General features: G+C 32.3%; 4 protein-coding genes across 4 annotated transcripts in view; 3 read left to right on the forward strand and 1 right to left on the reverse strand.

Moving 5' to 3' along the window:
* The first annotated feature begins 5,545 nt into the window (after positions 1 to 5,545).
* On the forward strand, positions 5,546 to 9,249 carry LOC100180419 (Golgi phosphoprotein 3-like). The gene is made up of 4 exons (XM_002126433.3): positions 5,546 to 5,761; positions 6,173 to 6,380; positions 7,215 to 7,307; positions 7,713 to 9,249. The coding sequence occupies exons 1-4, from the start codon at positions 5,634 to 5,636 to the stop codon at positions 8,157 to 8,159; spliced, it is 876 nt and encodes a 291-aa protein (XP_002126469.1). The 5' UTR covers positions 5,546 to 5,633; the 3' UTR covers positions 8,160 to 9,249.
* Positions 8,454 to 13,818, reverse strand: LOC101242041. The gene is made up of 8 exons (XM_004225478.4): positions 13,358 to 13,818; positions 13,154 to 13,243; positions 13,067 to 13,104; positions 11,306 to 11,566; positions 10,688 to 10,768; positions 10,516 to 10,607; positions 10,260 to 10,440; positions 8,454 to 9,547 (listed from the first exon to the last, which is right to left on the reverse strand). Exons 1-6 carry the CDS (start codon positions 13,386 to 13,388, stop codon positions 10,548 to 10,550), a joined length of 561 nt encoding a protein of 186 aa, XP_004225526.1. The 5' UTR covers positions 13,389 to 13,818; the 3' UTR covers positions 8,454 to 9,547; positions 10,260 to 10,440; positions 10,516 to 10,547.
* On the forward strand, positions 13,801 to 19,230 carry LOC100182760 (glutaminase kidney isoform, mitochondrial-like). The gene is made up of 12 exons (XM_002126088.4): positions 13,801 to 14,004; positions 14,225 to 14,351; positions 15,131 to 15,270; positions 15,617 to 15,752; positions 16,147 to 16,226; positions 16,676 to 16,839; positions 17,180 to 17,271; positions 17,379 to 17,504; positions 17,587 to 17,820; positions 18,060 to 18,159; positions 18,413 to 18,537; positions 18,598 to 19,230. The coding sequence occupies exons 1-12, from the start codon at positions 13,886 to 13,888 to the stop codon at positions 18,679 to 18,681; spliced, it is 1,527 nt and encodes a 508-aa protein (XP_002126124.1). The 5' UTR covers positions 13,801 to 13,885; the 3' UTR covers positions 18,682 to 19,230.
* Positions 19,231 to 19,281: 51 nt separating this feature from the next.
* Positions 19,282 to 20,264, forward strand: part of nab1/2 (NAB1/2 protein) — a 13,112-nt gene continuing 12,129 nt past the window's right edge. The window contains exons 1-2 of the mRNA XM_018815022.2: positions 19,282 to 19,295; positions 19,512 to 19,516. The gene's annotated coding sequence lies outside the window, so the exon portion shown is untranslated. The remainder of the gene's footprint in view (positions 19,296 to 19,511; positions 19,517 to 20,264) is intronic.

Here is a 20,264-nt window from a genome sequence, read left to right on the forward strand (position 1 = left end):
GGGTTTCAAAAACAAAATTCGTTTATCTGTCTTTCTCGCCTCGCTTCATGTACGAACACTCTCAAAAATGAAAACTTGTTCTGCGTCATCTAACGTTGTACGAATACCAAAAACGGCAAACAGTTTTCTTTTCTGAAAAGCTTCTTTGATTATTTTTAAGAAAATATTGCTGTTCGATCGTGATAGATTGTCTGATTTTGGGTCCGACAATGAAACCAAGTGTGTTATTTATAGCCCCCACTGAATAAACAAGATTGCTGGTTAGGTTGATTCAGAGTCGTATAAACACCGAGTAGTCCAACTGCCGTCTATGTGTGTCCAAAATAGAGCAAAAGTGGTGACTTTGACAATGGGTTTAAACGAACTTGTTAAGTTTTGTTTGTGTTTTCCTATTGTGGGAAGGTGTAAAACAGCTTCTATTTACCTTACCAAACATTTTTTAGAAAAAATGTATAAATTTAACCGCTTTAAATGACTAAAATGTCGCAAATCAACCGCTTCTAATTCTAATTTTTGACTTTTTTTGACACAGAAAACAAATAACACATGTTTTTTACATTTTTCAACCTTTAAATTTGTTTTTAGGCCCAAGTTTTTCTGTAATTTACCGAAAAACATACATTTTCCCTATACCTACTGTGTTATTTTGGACCCAAATTGCCGTTCAATTTGTGATTTACGTAACAATGGGTTGGACTACTCGGTATTTCTATGGCTCTGGGTTGATTGACTTCGTGTTAATCCGAGACAAAACATTTCATATTATCTTGCTATATATATTCCCTTTTCTGGTACCCAAGTATCGGGCAAAAGGCCGAACGGGTTTTCATTAACCGTGTTCAACGGGGGAGTGCCTGTTTTTATGAGAATATGATGTCTCATGAAATAAATATCCGCAGTGGTAATATTGAATAATAAAGCATTGTGATTGGGTATTTCTATGGCTCTGATTGGGTGATGTGACATTCCTTTAACCGTCGAATTGCAACAAATTATAACTAACATAGTTTAAATTAACCGATTTACTACCGTGGTCGACGAAGCTCAACCAAAATCAAACCAGAAGTAACCAACAAACGTTTTTTCCGCGGTTTTAAGTCGCCAACTTTAAAGATTACTTTATTCTCGGGTATAAAAAAGGTTACAATTCTGCATATCGTGATACGTGCTTAATCATTAAAGTTATGCTTTCATTTTGTTGTCTACACTTTGTTCTGTTGTTTTTTCTACTCCCCAAAATTTAATATTCAAAATTTGAACGCCACCTAGTGGAAAGAAAATGTTGACTTGTCAGGGAAGTCGCATCTGTTAATTAAAGAATTCTAAAAATATGTTTTACTTTTTTCCGTAACTGTTAAAACCGTTATCTTTATTAAGTTGTTGGAATATTTTTTACGTGTTTAGGTGGTTGGAAATGTAATTTGATACATTTTAGGCTAAACATTGACTTTATTGCTTGTATATGGCTGAATTTTTACTATAAAAGCTTTGTTAAACTCATAAACTGTAAAAAGTCTGTAACTGATTGCGGGTGTTTATTTGTAACCATAGTTGTTGGTATTATGTAATAGAAAAGGAATGTTCCGAATGTACTGCTGGGATAAAGTATAAACTGTTTATAAGTGCTAACTGTATAAATGTAAAATGTTTAACTTACTAGTACTTAAAACTATTTTTGTTTTGGTCATTATTTTGTATTAAAACTAATATAATTTAGTTTTTCAATATGTTTAATGAATATATATTTGTTCAACTTTATTTACTTCGAGCTGTTCATCAAAGTATATAACCTATTTCTATCTTATGGTGGAATACTAGCTATACATATTAATCCTATTGTTTCTTAATGTTCTGGTTAAGTGGTTAATAATGTGTATTATGGGCGAACATTGTTTCATAATAACATGCGCATTACTAAAATACATGGATGGTAAACAGACAGGAGAAAAGCACAGCAGAAATAAATAAGCGTGTATTAGTTAAAATTTAATTTGCAACATGGACTAGCAGTTAATTCGAAAACTCAAAACTTATTGACTGTTACCAGCGTAACCTTTGTTACGCAAATAAAGAAAATAAGCACTATTGTTACAAAAATACTAATATGTGGCATAAAATGCACATATTAACACTCCCCAATATAATGCAAATAATCAACATTTTAATACCTAACTGTTTCGTAAGAAACATTCTGCTTTGCGCTAAAAAATGTGCAGAGGTTCGGGATCAGACATTTCACTATTAATAAAAAAGATATGTTTCTTTATTGGGTATCGCGTCCAGATGCTTCAATATATATATAGAAAAAGCGAATGTTTCTTTATGGAAAATCGCCAGCAGAACTGTTAATATTTAAACAGAAAAGGGAGTATTACTTTATTAGGTGGTCGGGAGCAGAGTCGGCAATAAAAATGTAGAAACATTGACCTTTGTCTTGTTAACCGATTTATCAAAATTCATATCTTTATAGTCTTAAAAATGTTCGTCTTTTTCTGAATCAGCACATATGATTCAGTCCAAACTGAACAGTTGCCAACATCACTGATACGGTTGAATAATTTCGCCAAACCGAACCTTTGGTAGTTGCATCACGAGTACGAGTTAACCTGTTATATTAAAAGTGTGCTAAGATTTTCATAATAATAATTAAATATTCTAAGCTATGTGCAGGATTGGCGCCTTTGATTCCCTGAATAAGTACTTCTTAACAAGTTTGGCATCTGTGTCAAAAATTATATTTTAAAATAAGAGAAAACATGCTTTGTCACTTTATATCAAAGCAAGGTAAATTGAATATGATTGGAATTATTAGATCATATGCCAGATGATATATTACAGCACTTTAAATTAAAACAATCTAGCATTGTGGTAGAATTCTTTTTTTATAAATATTTACAGCATTTAAATTATATAAATGCTTGGAAATTATAATTGATTGACAATACATATAATACTGAAATAGATAAAACAGATATGCCAATTTGTTGGTCTTGTAAATTTCTGTTTTTAAAGTTTGCCTCAGGCTAGTAAAGCTGTAAGACTGGTCTCTCTGGAGAAGCCAGTTACTAACTACAAACTAGTGTTTTTCGAAATGTCTGCTTTTTACTTGTACTTTTGTTTATAATTGTCATCAGTATAAATAATAGCATTTAGCCATTTTTGTATTAATAATTACAGTTAAGATTGTTAATAATATTTAACACTTGTACAGGTAGGTTTAATAAATTTTATGTTTTATTTAACACTGTTCTGTTTTATTGATGCCTCTTTTTGTCTGTAGTTTGAACAATTATTTCCAAGCAGCATGCATAGTTTAAATATGTTTATTTCCGATTTGTTGGCCATACAACATTGGCTAATGCAAAACACAGCGATATACTTGCTTAATGTTTTAACCAGCAATCCACTAGACTAATCAATAGGGCTAATCACTGTATTACAATAATGCAATAAATCATTGTGAATTGTTTCTTATTTCCTTCCACATTTGACAGACCTAATAATAGATTATAATATTACAAACTACCTAATTACAACACCAGGTGTGATAATAATGCTACTTTATATTTAGTAGTAGTTTGCGAATCACATTCACTTCAACAGATGTTAAAATTTACCAGATGATTCAGCAAAACAAATAATAACTGCATTGGTATTGCATTGTGTGAAAAGTTTTATTTACTATTTTAGTAGCTATTAGGTTCCTCTCATATACACTAATATTAAAAAATTGACGTGCATTGAAATCGAAGAAGATATGCAGCTATAATCATTGTTAGTGTTGAGTTTTAAGAAAACAAATTCACATTGAAGAACTTTGACAATTTCTTTTGTGATAAACATATCATGAATGCAGTCATGCTGCTGGTATGTCTGCACTTTTATAAACATGTCTTCTTTTTTTTCGTTAGGTTGTATGATCAAGTTTTGCATTATTACCCTATACTTCCTTCAGTAATTTGATTTCATTTTAATTATTTTAGGTAGCTATTGAAAACATTGTTTTTTATTGACCCGCAAATGTTTTTTTGCCCGAAAGTCAGGAAATTAAAAAACGAACAAAATTTAAAATAAAATTTAAACTTATAATAAAAAGCCTACAATATTCGCCCAGCGCCTGACTAGAGGATGCACATTACAGAATAATTAGGTATTCTAGCATATCCTAAAATACTTTATTTCGAATCTAGAATTCCGAATCTAGAATTTAAATCTTTTTGGAATTATAAGAAAAAACGTATGAAGCCAAGACAAGTCGAAACGTATAGCAACCTTTAAAAAGACGCTGCGGAACGTTTTCTCTTAGTTAGTTTAGTTCAAGAGATGATGTATGATGACGTCATTAAACAGAATACCGAATCCCGTAATTTTCAGATTCGAATCTCACGGATTCAAAATTCTGTAATGTGCATCCCTACGCCTGATATGAACCTTGGTTTGAGCGCCTTTTTATTAAAATGCCAGATTCTCATTCGCCACTGGTAGAATTTGAGCATTAAAATCTTCCCAGGATTCTTGTGAAGCAGGAAACCGGTGTAATTTTGACAAAAAAACTAAATTATATGAATAGAGTGAATTCAAACCAAATAACGATAACGAAATATTCATTTATCATAACTACGGTTGTTATGCCAAGTTAGGTAAATACTTATCAATTCACGTGGTAATTATTTGCCTTAAAAGGTTTACTTGACACTTAGATTGTTGCAACTTACAGCAATTGCTGCTCCAATTATTACCATAATGATGATTGAATGCATTTAACGTATTAAAATTAAATGATGTGTTTGCTTCATAGAACATACGATTTGGACTTTTACCCTGATGGTTTATTTAATTGTTGTAAGCGTAGACATTATTATTAAGTATTAGCGCTACAGTGTTAGGCACACTGATATTTTACCATTAAGAGTTCTGTATTTGTTAAAATTCTATCGGAAAAATTTTTAAACTGGTTTGAATTTATTAATTTATTTACCATACCTTAATTAATATGTAAGCAGAATATTTCTTATTTTTCACTTAAAAAAGAAATTGAATTAAAGGTGGAATAGTTGTCCTTTTACCTTAAAACTATGCAAAATGATATATTTTCCAAATTGGTACAATTTATAGCTCATCACTGTATACCCTAAAATTAATACTTGCTGTTGCTGGTTACTGCCTAAGATTAAAAAAAACACGATTTGTTGTTGCAGTGAGTATTTCTTTAAATGTGACGAAGTAATTTCCTATCCTCCATTTATTTTTCTTAAGTTGTTGGCAATATTATTTCATATCCAGCGCTGTGGCAAAGTGGTTAGTGCGTCTGCCTCGTACCCAGAGGTAATGGGTTCAGGCCTCGTCGCTGCTACCAAATTTTGGCGTAAGTGTCCATGGGCAAGACACTTAACGGCAATTGCTCCAACCCAGTGGTCATTAATGGGTTGTCCAAATTAACAGCCACACATAAAAAATTAAAGTATCAAAAAACAATCACCTACAAAGTAACATACATGGTAACTCGTAAGCTGGCACGAGGTGTATGAACATCTGTGTTATAACTTTAAATGATTTTTTCCTACATAGGTCTTTCAAATAGTAGATTAAAGAAAAACATAAAAGATTAGTATTCTGTGACAAGATTAGTAAGAATGTCTTTGTATACTGAGAATACTTCAGGCCTGGTAAAGAGGAGAACGGAGGCAACCATGGCTGCTGCTGCTAATTCAAAACGACAAGCACAAAGTGATGATGATGATAATAACAGCGATTGTGAAAAGTAGGTTTATTTAGTTTTTTTAAAAGAGTTTTAATATGATACATTATATGTTCAAGCTAATGTTTTCAATATGAAGTTTCAAATACCATTTATATTAAATTTAGCCAAAGCCAGGTTTAATTCAGCTACAGGCACTTATTGGTACATAGTGGTTAACAGTGCTTTAACAAGTTATACCAAATCCTATTTAATTAACTTCCTCCTTATAATAAACATTGATTGAATAAAATCTTTAAAAAATAGATAGTTTAGAAACTGAAAACTCCACTTCATGTAATTTTTTCAGATCTTTTTTTTTCAGATTTTTTACTGTTCATCTTGATATACAATATTTTATGTTTCGTTAGTTTGCCCTTTTGCTATCTTGTTTACCTTTTTGTTCAAATAATGAGTCTATGTCATAATTTTCAGAAACATGGAATCTGATAAAGATATGCGCCTTACTTTGCTAGAGGAGATATTGCTCCTTGGATTAAAGGATAGGGAGGGTTACACCTCATTTTGGAATGATTGTATATCATCAGGTCTTCGAGGTTGTATCTTGGTTGAACTTGCTTTAAGAGGAAGAATACAACTGGAGAAACAACAAGCAAGGAGAAAATCACTTTTAGTGAGAAAGGTAATGTTTCAAAATGCTTTGGATGATTTTATCCTTGTCCTTGATTTTTATACCTATTACTTCTTTAAGGCTGTTTTTTTTTTGATTCAATTATTTAGTAGAAAAAATTAAAATGTGGATCAATATTTTGCAAGACAAGAGAGAATAGCTCTAATGAATGGGTACATATCATTAAGGATGCACATTACAGAATTTCTAATCAAGAGATTTAAATCGTTTTGAACTTGAACCTAATGACAAAATTTGGTATTCTGTTTAATGTTGTCATCATATGTCATTTCTTGAATTATATATTTACAAATTTAGAAAGTAATGATTTAAAAAATAATATTCTTGTGTTTGTGGAACTTTTGAAAAAAAACGTTTTGCAATGTCTTTTTAAAAGTTGATACGTTCGACTTCATACATAGTTACGGTTTTGGCGTTTTCACACTATCATTCTGTGAGGATTGAAGCTCTTTATTCCCTTAAAAATGACGAAATCTTGTATGTTTTGCATATTGTATGGTGCGAAAACGCCAAATGCAAAAAATTCTGCCACCAATGATCATAACGCAAAAATTACCCAATGGTACAATTTATAGCTCATGATCCAACATGGCTACTATTGAAGGGTCAATAAACTGATTTATGTGGTAAATTATTTTTCCCTATAAATAAAAAAAGATTCGATATTCTACATTTGAAACTCTTCTGTAATGTGCATCCATATCAGCATCACGACTGTCTATCTAAAATAAAATGTAAGAAATTGAGTAGAATATATTTCTTTTGTGCTTTTGTATTTGAACTTTATTTTGTAAAAAGTAAGAATTTGTTATTTTTATTTTTTAGATTCGTTCTAAGAACGATGCTCCAACTGGTGATGTTATATTAGATGAAGCACTCAATCACATTCGTAGAAGTGGAGCTGAAGAAGGCGTGCAAGTATGTGATTCAATGCATCACCATAAATTGTATAAGGCCTATAAATACATAGGCAAAATTTTTATTTATAAACAAAAATATTCTAAAACCTAGGGATGCATAAAATCCATTTTCTTACGGTGTTTGCTTTTTTAAAGAACCACATTTTCTGGCAAATTGTTTGAATAACCTCATTTGGATTGCCTGTGCTAAACGTCCTGAACCTCAACAATGTTTTGCTGTACGAAACCGAGCTCACACGCGTACATTTTAGACCGAAAAAGATGGTGTTTTTGCTGTGGTTGAATGTTTTAACTACAGAGTATTTTATTTTTGACTCATAATTTTCTTGGTAGTCTGTTTACACTATACAAATATACATTACTGTTTACTTACTAATAACAACCATTTATACACCACTTTTAGGGTTGGATTGACCTATTATCAGGTGAAACATGGAATCCACTGAAATTACATTTTCAGTTGCGGAACGTACGTGAAAGGATTGCTAAGAATCTTGTTGAGAAAGGTGTCCTCTCAACAGGAAAGCAAAACTTTCTTCTCTTTGACCTCACAACCCACCCAGTGTGTGACGACACAGTGAAGACAAGATTAATCAAACGAATCCAAGAAGCTGTGCTTTCGAAATGGCCCAATGATATTTCAAAAATGGACAGACGTACACTTGCCCTCATTTATCTTGCACATGCCAGCGATGTTCTTGAAAATGCCTTCCAACCACTTTCTGATGAAGATTATGATGTTGCGATGAGACGTGTTCGTCATCTGCTGGAAATAGATGTGGAAGATCAATCAACACACAGTAACAATAACGAACTTATGTGGGCTGTTGTGTCTGCTTATTTAAAATAATATACCAAACATACAGGGGTGGTTGTTCTTAATGGTAACTGGAGCATTTTAATCCTGTACATATATTTGAACGAAAAAGTAGATTTGCATTTCCTTACTTTGGTTTATTTAAGAAGGCTTTCCACTAGCATTATGAGGAAGTGTTATACTTATGTTGCCAATGTACAACCACCCCTATTTTGAAACCATACTAGATTGGTAGTTTGCTTAACCATACTGCACTATTCTGGACATTCGTCCTTTTTTTGTTGACCTGTTGTTCGATAGTTTGCATAAAAGTGGCGTTTTTATTTCACAGATTGTTTTAAAGTAATGCAAACTTTATTTAAGTTAATTTATATTTGACCAAGTTTGCTTAAATGCTAAGTTGGCGCTTATTGGTTTCCAAACTTAATGTAGTTGCTCTTTATTCAGTCACCATCTATAAACAAGTGCTGGAATATCATTCTGTTAATTTTAAAATTAGTTCCTCCGACCAAATATGTATTCAAGTGTAAATACATCCCTCCTGTAGAGTTTTCTTGTATATTAACTTTCCTTTGGTAACAGATTCTTCTACAAACAACATGATTCATTGGTAGAAATGTATAAGTTGCTCGCTCAAAATTAATTTGGTACACTTATATCATCATCATAATGTTTAATCGTTACCCGCTCCTTATGAAGCTTTTACACACTGCATATTGTATTATGTAAATCCCACAAAGGTCTTGAAAAATATTTTAGAATTTGTATGTTAATTCTATATCAACAATATAGAGGAAGTTGTTCGCACAGTTCAATATGTCCTTTGTCTGTATTTTCAGGTATTTTGCGTTTGGATTCCATTTAAAATTGAAAGCAGTGTAAATAACTTGGTGCCACTTTTAGAACACTTTAGCTTCATGGGCGATTCAGCTTCACTAAACGGCAAATATGTTTATTTTACTAGATTCCTTGTTTGCAAATTGTTACAGAATTTTCATGTGTGATCCAGAGGTCTTGCATGCTTTCTACAAGTAGGTCACTGCTACCATTTATTGTATGGCGATAAATGTTGTATGTACCATTATTCATGTAATAAACATTATGTAATATAGCTTTCTGCAAATATGAAAAAGTTAGTATATTTAAACATGCGCTTCGTGTATTCAGATATTTCAAATGTTTGTTTAAAGTAATTCCATCTCAAATAATAATTTCTTTTGTTCAACGATGTAGTTCATATGTCCTGTTTACTCCATCGCAAATCCAGTACCATGCAGAAGTATAATAGCGCAAACAGTCAAACGGTTTCCACAGTTGGAACTTCTGTGAATTTACACACAGCTTGAGATATGGGTGCAAGTTTTCAATCAAGTCGTTCGTAGTTTTGGTTGTCCAGCGCAAGCTCAACAGATCTCCAGGGTCTGTAAAAGCACACGAGCAATATTGCACAACTATATGATCTAAAGAAAAATTACCCAAGATGGGACACCTTTGTAATTTCTCGCCCTAGTTAACAATGGTAAACAAGAATTATAAACCCGGCCTATCCTCACTCGCAAACTTAAAAAACTTGCATACTTAAAACACTGGCAATTTTAATATGATTTAGTGTGCATTCATAATGACCATATATATTACTATATAGTATGGTGAGGAAAGACGTGATACCTTTAACACGAAATATTCTGATCGTGTTTTAAACAATTAGCAACAGTATTATACGGTCGTGAAGATACGTTTTTTAGTTCTTTGAATATTCTTTTTTCACTACCAAATGGGATTAAAATGGAATTAAAAGGTGCCCCATCTTCCCCAACCCTACTACATTATGCTTTTTAGCCATTGAAAAATGTTGTAATGGGTACATGCAAAAGGTGGTTTTATAATACGGTCTTTGCCCAAGTCTTCCTCAACCCTCTACGATACATGCCTGCACACGTAGCCTGGTAGCCAGCAGCTGTTCGACACTAATATAGCCACTAAGTGCCCATGCAAAACAACTGTTTGACGTAAAAAGATAAAACTGGCAATGAATAATTTTTCATTTCCTACGTTACCGCACACACATTCCCACTAATCCAGCAAGATCGACTGTATGAAGACTGTAGCTTGGACATGTTGACGTGAACTTACATTTAATTGTGCTCAGGTATCCCTTATAATTTGTCATTTTCAGGAAGTAATACGACAGCATGTTTGTTTCACAATCAGGAAAAAAATTAAAACCATAGTTTGATCCACTACCGTGACCAATATTGTAATGCTGAAGGATTCTCATATTTGGTATCCAATCTGCGTAAACTAGAACCATCACCTGGCAAAGGGTAAAATTCGGTATAAATGTTTAGTCAAATAGGGTTCAGCATGTATATTTTACACCAACTCTTACCGAGTTTATCCAATTGTCAGAATCATAGAAAGTCAAACGCACTGAGATGTGTTGTATACCAGTAAATCCGACTTGTGCAAGAAAATTTGAAACTAATCGAATTGAATTTTGATTTTAAGGTTACTTATCGATAAGTTTTTAACCCATGTTTTCTTTAACCTTCATTACTTACCGTATTGCGTAGAATAATGGTTGTTTTCATAAAATTTATTCCTTTTGGGTCAGTTTTCGATACGTAAGGAAGACTGTTATTCTACAAAAACACTTACATCTATAGTTTTGGGTAATACCATGCATTTGTACTATCATGGCTTTATTAATTAACAACACTTTAAATTTACAAATATGTATTAAAACACACAACAGTCGAATCGCATAGCAGATGTAATTTTTAGCGATTAGAAAACAAGCGGGGTAAAATGGGACAGATTTAAATCCTTGTTAACTTTGATTATTAAATGACTTTAACATAACTATTGTGTCACGGCGCCAGGCAGTATGGTTGGGTTTGGAGCGGACATGATCAAATGAGCATAGGCTGGAATGGTAATTACTTTTTTACGCCGTCAGAAATGACGCATCAGCTAATAGCCCAGTAATGTGCACTTGCATTGATATATGGATGTGGGCTATTGCTGGCTATAAAGTACATTTAAACTGTTAAACATAAATATGCGCTTAAATTAAAAAAACAACAAAATATATGCACAAGAAGGTGATGCCACACAAGCCCTGCCTGTAAGTCGCTTAGATAAAATCTATAAATATGCAAGCAATAAGCTAAACTTACAAAATGTAATCGCAGCAGAATGATTAGCAGTAATGTTGCATTTCTGGGAGGTGCTTTTGTGATATATTTATCACTATAAGTATCTTCTGGCAGTTTTGTTGAACTTTCAATTAAATTTGTTATTATTGGTTGAGAATGTGAAATTGTTGTTTTTGTTGTTTTTGTTGTTGTTTTTGTTGTTGTTGTTGTTGTTGTGGGCGGTACTACCGGTAAGTCATTGCCGCCGATGAGATCAAGTGCAATCGGGTCAGATGCAACAGACTAAATCAAGATAAGGTTGTTCTTGGTTAGAACACGATATGACCTACTCTCTTATAGTAATAGACCGTGCTTGGTGTTAGGGCTTATTTTATGCTAGTTTAATTCACTTATCATTAACAGGTGTTGGTGGACCAAGGTGATCCTAGAATACAAAAATTATAGCGGCAACTTTCGAAATACCTTCTACTCGTGCTACTAACATAAAATTTGGCCATCGTACTAATTAGACCCCAGCGGTATCGATTCTAAATAAAATTTTAATAATTCGAAAAAATATAAACTATTAATATAATAGAATGGGGGAAGATAGGAGACTTAGCACATATTGCCAAATATTTCCGAAATCAAAATAGATGACGGTTTTTGGTTAATACCACGAATTAGTACTATATCATTCCTTTATTAATTGACACCAATTTAATAAAATATAATAAAACACACGGGGCGTTATTTAGCGGTCCGCACAACAGGTGAAATTTTTGGCACAAGCCCCTTCTTATAAATTAACACCAAGTGCAAATGACCAAATTTCGAATATATTTTCAAAATATTGTCTCTTTATATCAGTATCTTATAGTTGAAAATCCTCTGAGGTATAAATTACTAAATTAAAAGCAAATCTTTCAAAGTTTGGCAATGAAAACATACAAAACTACAATGTGGGGGAAGATGGGACTCTAAATTAATATATATTTACATTAGCAGTATTCTACAACTTGTAGTTAACCTACCGAGTTTAACAGGCTGTGCTAGTTTCTTTGCCATGTAAACTTCACATATATAACGTTAAACCGATATTTTTTTGTTGTTTTTATCTCAAATTAAAGTCATATTGACCCCTGCCTATTTTCTTTATGCTTTTATCTCAGTGTTTTTTTTACAAAACTAAAACTAGTTTATGAGACAAAATCAAACTGTACGAAATGTACAAGGTTGTTTTATGAAGCTATGAAACTAGTTTAATCGTTCGCACACGCAAACTAAAAAATAATCATTGGCTTTACTATGATTTAACGAGCATTAAAAATAGCACCTTACTATTTCGCATTTTTTTACCTGTTCAAAGTATGCTGTATCTATTTTATATATTTTTTTAATATTTAAAAACAGTATAATCAGCTTTGACGGGTGTTTTAAAAAGTCGTGGTAATACTGTCGGAAAATTCTGTAACCTTCCTGATTATCATTAAATGGGGGTCCGTAAAAAGAAAATTAAAAAAGAGTCTCGTCTGACAAAGTGTCCCATCTTCCCCACCCTACTATACATCTATGTACGTCACTGGTATGTTATTCTGATGGAAAAAAATTCAAAAAAGAAAGTTAAATAAAGTAATATTTTTCTCCGGACTGTTTTAGTCGGTATAACATATTTATTATACCTTGTATTGTATTTGTTTCGATCTACTACGCATGCGCAATAGCGTCTTGTACAAATATATCAATCGGAACGAATATATTACATTACGACAACGGTACCTGTCCTAGAGCACATATACTCACGTTTTTTTCACCTCTTAGAACTGGACACACAAACAAACCTGTAAAACCGTATGATCAAAGTTCAAACTGCAGATAGGACGCACTTACCAACAGAACGCTCATATATTAACGTGATTATAATGATTACTACCACCACCACAGCAAGTGCGTAACCTCCGATGCCCTTGATGAAATAATCTGTTTTTTTAAAACAATTGTATATAATGCTGGAAGAATATTTAGGCCGACCATCGATACATTAAGAGTGTGTACCAATCAAGTTATGAATTAATACAGATTACCAAAACTTACAATTATTATTAGTTTCTTTTTTTGACGTCATTCTGATTCACGGAAAAAGGGGATTCTTTCGCGTCACCAATCATTCAGATGGTTGTTTCATCTTAGAGTATCTATGGTTTCATATTTTAAAAAACCTTTAAAAAAATTAATGGTAATTTTCCCATTATTATAAAACAAACGAAATTTTGTCGGTGCATTATAAAAAACGGCCCTAAATGTTATTTTAAAAATATGCAAAACCGGAAGTACGTCATATTTTTTAAAACGTGTTTTTTTTTTCAAGCAATGTAAACATTGAAGACAGATGCCCTATGACGAGTTTTCGTAATTCAGTACTGCTTATACGTTGTACGCAAAGAGATTAAAGCCAGATTGGTTTTACGTTTGTACTTTTCTTTTCTTTATTAATCACGGTATCAAGTGTGTTGTTGTGTGTACTTACATGCTGGTAGCATTTCCTTACAGCTATACAAACAGAAATGTTAATGAAATTTAGTATTTATTGATTAGGATTGTCGTTTTGTTGCGCAAGCCGGCATGTGGTTGAGAAAGACAAACATCTGTGTGCTATTTAATCAAGAGTACCTCAAACTCAAGGGCATGTACGCTTCTCAGTATTTGCCGTTTAAACATGCTCGTGTTTTTAGTTATGTTCAGTAAGTGTATTTTATTTTGTTAAACAATTAAGACTACAGTTCTGTATGTATGTTGGGAACTTGTAAAATGATCTGACGTTACACATTGGGTAATATGTTAGTGGTAATATAGGGGGCTTTTAACTGGAACTGTCTTGTTTTATTAACATTGCTATATAATTTTTGTTTAACCTATTCAGAGTAACAACTAATATACAAATATATAAAAATTTCTATCCAGGCAATCGGTAGTTAACTCTCAACGCAACCACATCACTGGAACAGCTGCTGCAGCAGAAGCAAGCTCATTAATTTACCAAATCCTAAGCAATGGAAAGAAAACTCTTGCATTACGCCACTTAAAAGAGGTGTATGTACTATTTAGGTTTATAATTAAGATGCATATGCATACAATTTTAGTAAGCGGTTCTATTTCCCCATTACCCCTGTTACTATGCAGTTATATGTGTCATAACTTTTTCGCAATTGCCCGGACCAAGAGATCCCTTATGTTTTGCTTGAATTATCAGACAAAGCCCATACATATATACCTTTAAAAGAAAATCCCCCACAAAGTTCCATACATGGTAATTCTTTAGCAGGCACGAGGTCTATAAAACTTAAGACCTGTCATAAAACAACTCTCTGCGGTTACATTCAATCAATATTGTTTATAAAAGCACTGGCAATACAACTTTACTTGATTTTTGTTTTCCAACAATCTTTTTTAAAGTTTTTTATAGGTAAATATTAAATGATTAAAACAGCTCATTCCTAGTAATAAGTCAAGGCAGACATAATCACCATCATTGGTATTTGTAAGGCTTTGGTAATCTACATACAACAGCTGTCATTCCACAATAAAGGGGAATTCCCTAGTGGTTAAGAACCAATAATTTCAAGTCTATGTATGAAACATGTTTCTACCATGGATGCAAACACAATATGTTTACAGTTAACTTGTGGACCCAGTTTTACTAATGTAATTACAGAAACTTTTCCCTGCGTTGCAAATATGGTACATTGCATTCATTTGTATTCGGTGACAAATATAATGTATGGTATAAATAACTGGCTGGGAAATCAGAAATAAAAGATTTTGCAGAGTTTAAAATTATGTTAATACTTTGCTATAACATTTTTTTAGAAATTAAATGGCAATGGAATATTGTGGAATGATCCAAGATTAAAACAGCTTCACCAAAACATTCAAGATTGGCAATCAAATAATCTTCATCATGAGAATGAGACAATTAACACAAGTATCACTGCTGACACTTTTCTACAGTTAGTGTGACAAAGCTTACCACTGTTTATAGAGATTGCATATGTCCCAGCAGTTTATTGGGAACGTTAATGTAGATCCTTTTTTATTCAACATTTATTCTTGTTTTTTACTAATAGTACATGCTACCCTTGCCTTATTTATAATTTAATTTGTTTATCAAATAGAATTAAATGTTTGTTTTAACCAATAAGTGATTCTTTAAAGGTAAATTTCGGTTATGCTATTTTAAACTACTATGCATACAGAAGCTTACAATTACATAAGATAATATAATATTATAAACCAATGTTTAACAGTTTTATACATACTATACTGACATTGACATACTTACATTGCTATTTTTAGTTTTCTAAAAGACGAAGTAACTTTAAAGTTATTCTGCAAAGTGTTTTCAAAAGGTTGTGTTATTCCAAACTTTAAAAAGTTCACAGAGATAATTGCTGATTGTTTTGAAACAGCTAAAAAAAGTCAACATGGAAAGGTAAATATATTTATTTATAATATTTAATGTAAATCCTAGAAAGCTGGCAAATTTAGTTGTATGAGTATTAGGAATTTTGCCAAGTCGTGAAAGCTGAGGTTCACTCAGTCAAAAGTGTTGCTAAACAAAAGGATTCAGAAATGTGGATTGCAGTCAAAGACTACCTAAGTCCTAAGACCACACGTTTTGTAAAAATGTAGAATTCATTTTAAAAATTTTTAATAAAAGTTATTTACAAAAGCGACATGCTCACAAATGGCGACCGAAAGCCACTTTTTGGTTACATCTAGTTTGTTTTTGACCATTGTAGTAGATGATAATTAAAATTATGCTAATTTAGCTTATTCCTAAGAGATATGCCCTCTTGTTGTATTTTAATTTCAATTTTGTTCAGGTGGCCGATTATATTCCTCAACTTGCGAAAGCCGACCCGGAGTCTTGGGGATTGTCTATTTGCTCTGTGGATGGACAAAGGTAAAACCAATTATTTTAAATAAGAATTAGTAATATTTCCTACTTATATAATTTAAAATGACCATATTTCGGGAAATTCTCCAAGATATTTCTCCTTTTTTCAGTGTGTTGTGTTCAGGTTAGTTTAGATATACAGTTACTGTATCTATTCTTTATACAGTTACCGCATAATATGCAAGTTGAAATATCGGATACATTTTAATTATTTAATCTGCATTGTTATGTAATATTAATTATAATTCTTATCAGTACGCGGTGTACGCCTACTTGATAAAAATGATGATGCCTAAAAACTATGTTGCAGTTCAAAGAATTTCAAATTTTTTTTGCAAATGAATTTAGATGGACGCAAGTTAAGACTTCTCTATGCTATAATTTTCTAAAGCAGCAAGTAGCAATACTGCATACAATGATTATTAGATCTTTCGTAGCAGTCTAGTTTTTTTCAGGTTTTCAATTGGTGATGCAAATGAATCATTTTGTTTACAATCTTGTGTGAAGCCCTTTGTTTATGCAATCGCAGTCTCTGATTACAGTTCTGAAATGATTCATCGTTACATGGGGCAGGAACCTAGTGGACTTTATTTTAATGCACTAAACTTGAATACTGAAGGTACTTTATTGAGTATTTTAAAGATATTTTATCTACTAAATATGTACAAATGTCAAAAATATCAAGTAGGGTTTTCCTAAGGTCGGTTCTTTACTTACGTTGTTTCTTATACTACAAATATATGAGAAACCACAGTCACTAATCTAAAAAAATGATTGTAATTTATTTTTCTTTTGTCACAAACCTAATGGACAATCCTGTCATATAAATTTGGTTCTTCTGGGCATATAAAAGATATTAAATTAATAAGTTTCCTGAATCACATAGAAAATAAATTATAATGTATAATACTGTGTTGTCTTAATTTTACACACATCATTTACCAAATAATACATTACAGACAAGCCACATAATCCTTTAATAAATTCTGGAGCTATTGTTGTATGTTCCCTTATTAAACCAGATCAGCTGCTATCAGAAAGATTTGAATATGTGAGTAGGCTTGATTGCTTGTAAACGTTTCAGACTTAATAAAGTTTTTTTTTTTAATTCGATAAGCTACAAACATTATCTATTATTTCAATATCCAATTATTTTAGGTTCAAAAGTATTTACGAGATATGTGCGCCGATGAACATGTCTCATTTGACAACACTGTGTTTTTATCTGAGAAGCAAACTTCATTTCAAAATTTTTCAATTGCCTACTACTTGATGGAGAAAAATGTAAAACATTTGTAATATTCAGTTGTGGAATGTAAAATATAGGTTTTGTAACTTCAATCAGGCTATTCTATTATTATTTCAGTGTTTCCCTGTGAATACTTCACTTCGTACAACACTTGACTTCTATCTTCAACTTTGTGCTGTAACAACTACTTGTCAAAGTGCTGCCGTTGCTGCTTCAACCCTAGCGAATGGAGGTGTTAGTCCTTTGTTGCAAAACAAAGATCGATTGTTACAACCAGCATCCGTTCGTAACACACTGTCATTAATGCATTCTTGTGGAATGTACGACTATTCTGGAAAGTTTGCATTTCAGGTAGGAAACTCACCAACTGTTTATTTAAAATGAAATAATATTCATACAGATGAAATTTCCTGTATGCAAAGATACTGAAATAAATGTCAATTAGTGTGGTTACCATATATGCTAAGTTTTGTTTAACAAAAGCTGTTAGTTAATAGTTTTAATATATCCTATATGATTCATAACAGTACAGATTCCGAAGTTAAATTTAAATTTGTTTATTATTTTTAATTATAAGATCGTATTTATAGGTTGGCTTACCAGCAAAATCTGGTGTAGCAGGGGGGTTACTTGTTGTTATTCCAAATGTAATGGGATTTATGTGTAGAAGCCCGCTACTGGATGATAAAGGTACAGTGTATTGATAACAAATAAATTGTTGTTAATGCATGATTTTCTAATCTGTTTATTACAATAAACTTATATAGTGCATCATATTTTTAAGTTGTTCTATGTACAATATTTTATTATTCTTGTTTTTTTTATACCAGGTTTCTATTTTACAGCATGGTGCATCTTCTGTTATTGAAGCCAAGTAGAAGAAAATATTACTTTAATATTAAACTATCTGTACTAACAAGAAAGTAATGAAATGTTTTTGCAGGAAATTCTGTTCGAGGTATTGAGTTCTGTCGAGAACTTGTGAGGACATTCAATTTTCATACGTATGATGATCTTTTACATTCAGTAAAGAAAAAGGACCCAAGAAAACTAAACAGACTGTTAACAGTAAGTTGTGTGTTAAAATACTCTGCTAAATTTTACCACTACGTTTTAATTTATGTTTAGAGTGATGAGATGAGATTAAGTTATCTTTATAAGGTAATGTATGAATATGATTCCGAGACAGATGATAGCATTCAGCATGACTGAGCAATCACCCAAAACATTCTCTAATGAATACAATCAACAGATCTGTGCTGACCCCAAAACTTTTGATTTGTTTTACCTTGCCTTTTGTATCCAGCATCCTTATATACACAAGCCATTTAAACTTACCTGTCAAATAATTAGTAATACCACCATGTGTTTTGTAGACAATTTGCACAATTTTTAATATCACATGGTCTCATTCGTTTAAAATTATGTTATGTTAAACCATTTTAACAAGTGATTGTAATGGGCTATTTATTAAATAATTTAAATTTTTATTAATACAGAAATTATGTATACATGGAGAGAGCTGCATACAATTATTTTTTATCACATTTATAAAGAAATTACTTTCAGTTTCTTCGTGCTTAATCAGCAACACCAAGACTGGGGCTTAAAACTAGTCCTATAACAATTTGTTACAGGTGTAGTGATATTTTTGTTTGTTAGTTTTTAAGTTCGTAAGTAGTGCTTATTCTAGTCAATAAATAACATGCTCAATTTAGTTCTGCTAAATTTAAATTGAAAAATAAAGTTTCAAAGTGTAAACGTCGTGTCTGGATCCCTTTCAAAGGTGGGTCGTAATAAATTTGGACCGGTTGGGGATTATATTTGTTTCAAAACGGTGCGCCCGCGCAGTAGAGGTGCGGCGAATGTGCAATAGTGCTCGCTACAAATTCAACAGTTGGAACAAGTATTTGAGAACCGGTGGTGATGCGCAGTAGGTCGGAACCAATAAAATGCGAGACCTATAAAGTACGGTCCAGCTAGAAAAGGTTACAGGGCAAAATATTGAAAAATACATTAAATAAATTTTGCACTGTTTCAAGGAATATTTCTACTAAGCATCTGTACTGTTGGCGTCGCTATGACTTAAACAAGAGATCACACAGATATAATGCATGAGCACGGCATAAACGAATTTGCATAGTATTAATTACCCCTATCACTACAATGGTCGACTGAGATCGATCAAAAACAAATCAAAAGTAACCAACAAAGCGGGTTTCAGTCGCCATTGGTGACTGTGGAGCAGTAGATAGAATGCATTTAGTCGTGTATTAAAACTCATTAAACTTAAGACGTATAAGGAATGAAAGTTGGGTAAAGAATATGTGTAAATACGCTTTGTACAACTCCTGTACCATGTGTTGACATGTAAACTTACACTAATTAACCTTGTCGTCGCTTAAAGACGTTTGCTTTTGTGAATTTGGATAAACCCATGGCGCCCTCTATAACAGGCCTGTTATAGAGGGCGCCATGGATAAACCGTAATCACGCAGTATTATAGGTAATGTTAGAAGTTTATATTCTTCATATTGTGGCGGCTGCATAATGATTTATCGCGAGAAGTAAACTAAAAGAGCGAAGAAACGAGAGACGCGGTGTTTATACCGAAGATAACGATAAGAAAAAGGCACTCGTCTACGCTTCGGTGCACACACGCTAATTGTGCGGTTTTAAATCTGAAAATTTAGTCTGAAAATTAAAAAAATATATATATATTACGATTTGATTTCAATAAAGAGATTAAAGAAAATGCTAGAATTGAGAATTAGGATAAGTGCGGAAAAAAATCG

Source organism: Ciona intestinalis, chromosome 1, assembly GCF_000224145.3.
Source record: "Ciona intestinalis chromosome 1, KH, whole genome shotgun sequence".
NCBI lineage: Eukaryota > Metazoa > Chordata > Ascidiacea > Phlebobranchia > Cionidae > Ciona > Ciona intestinalis.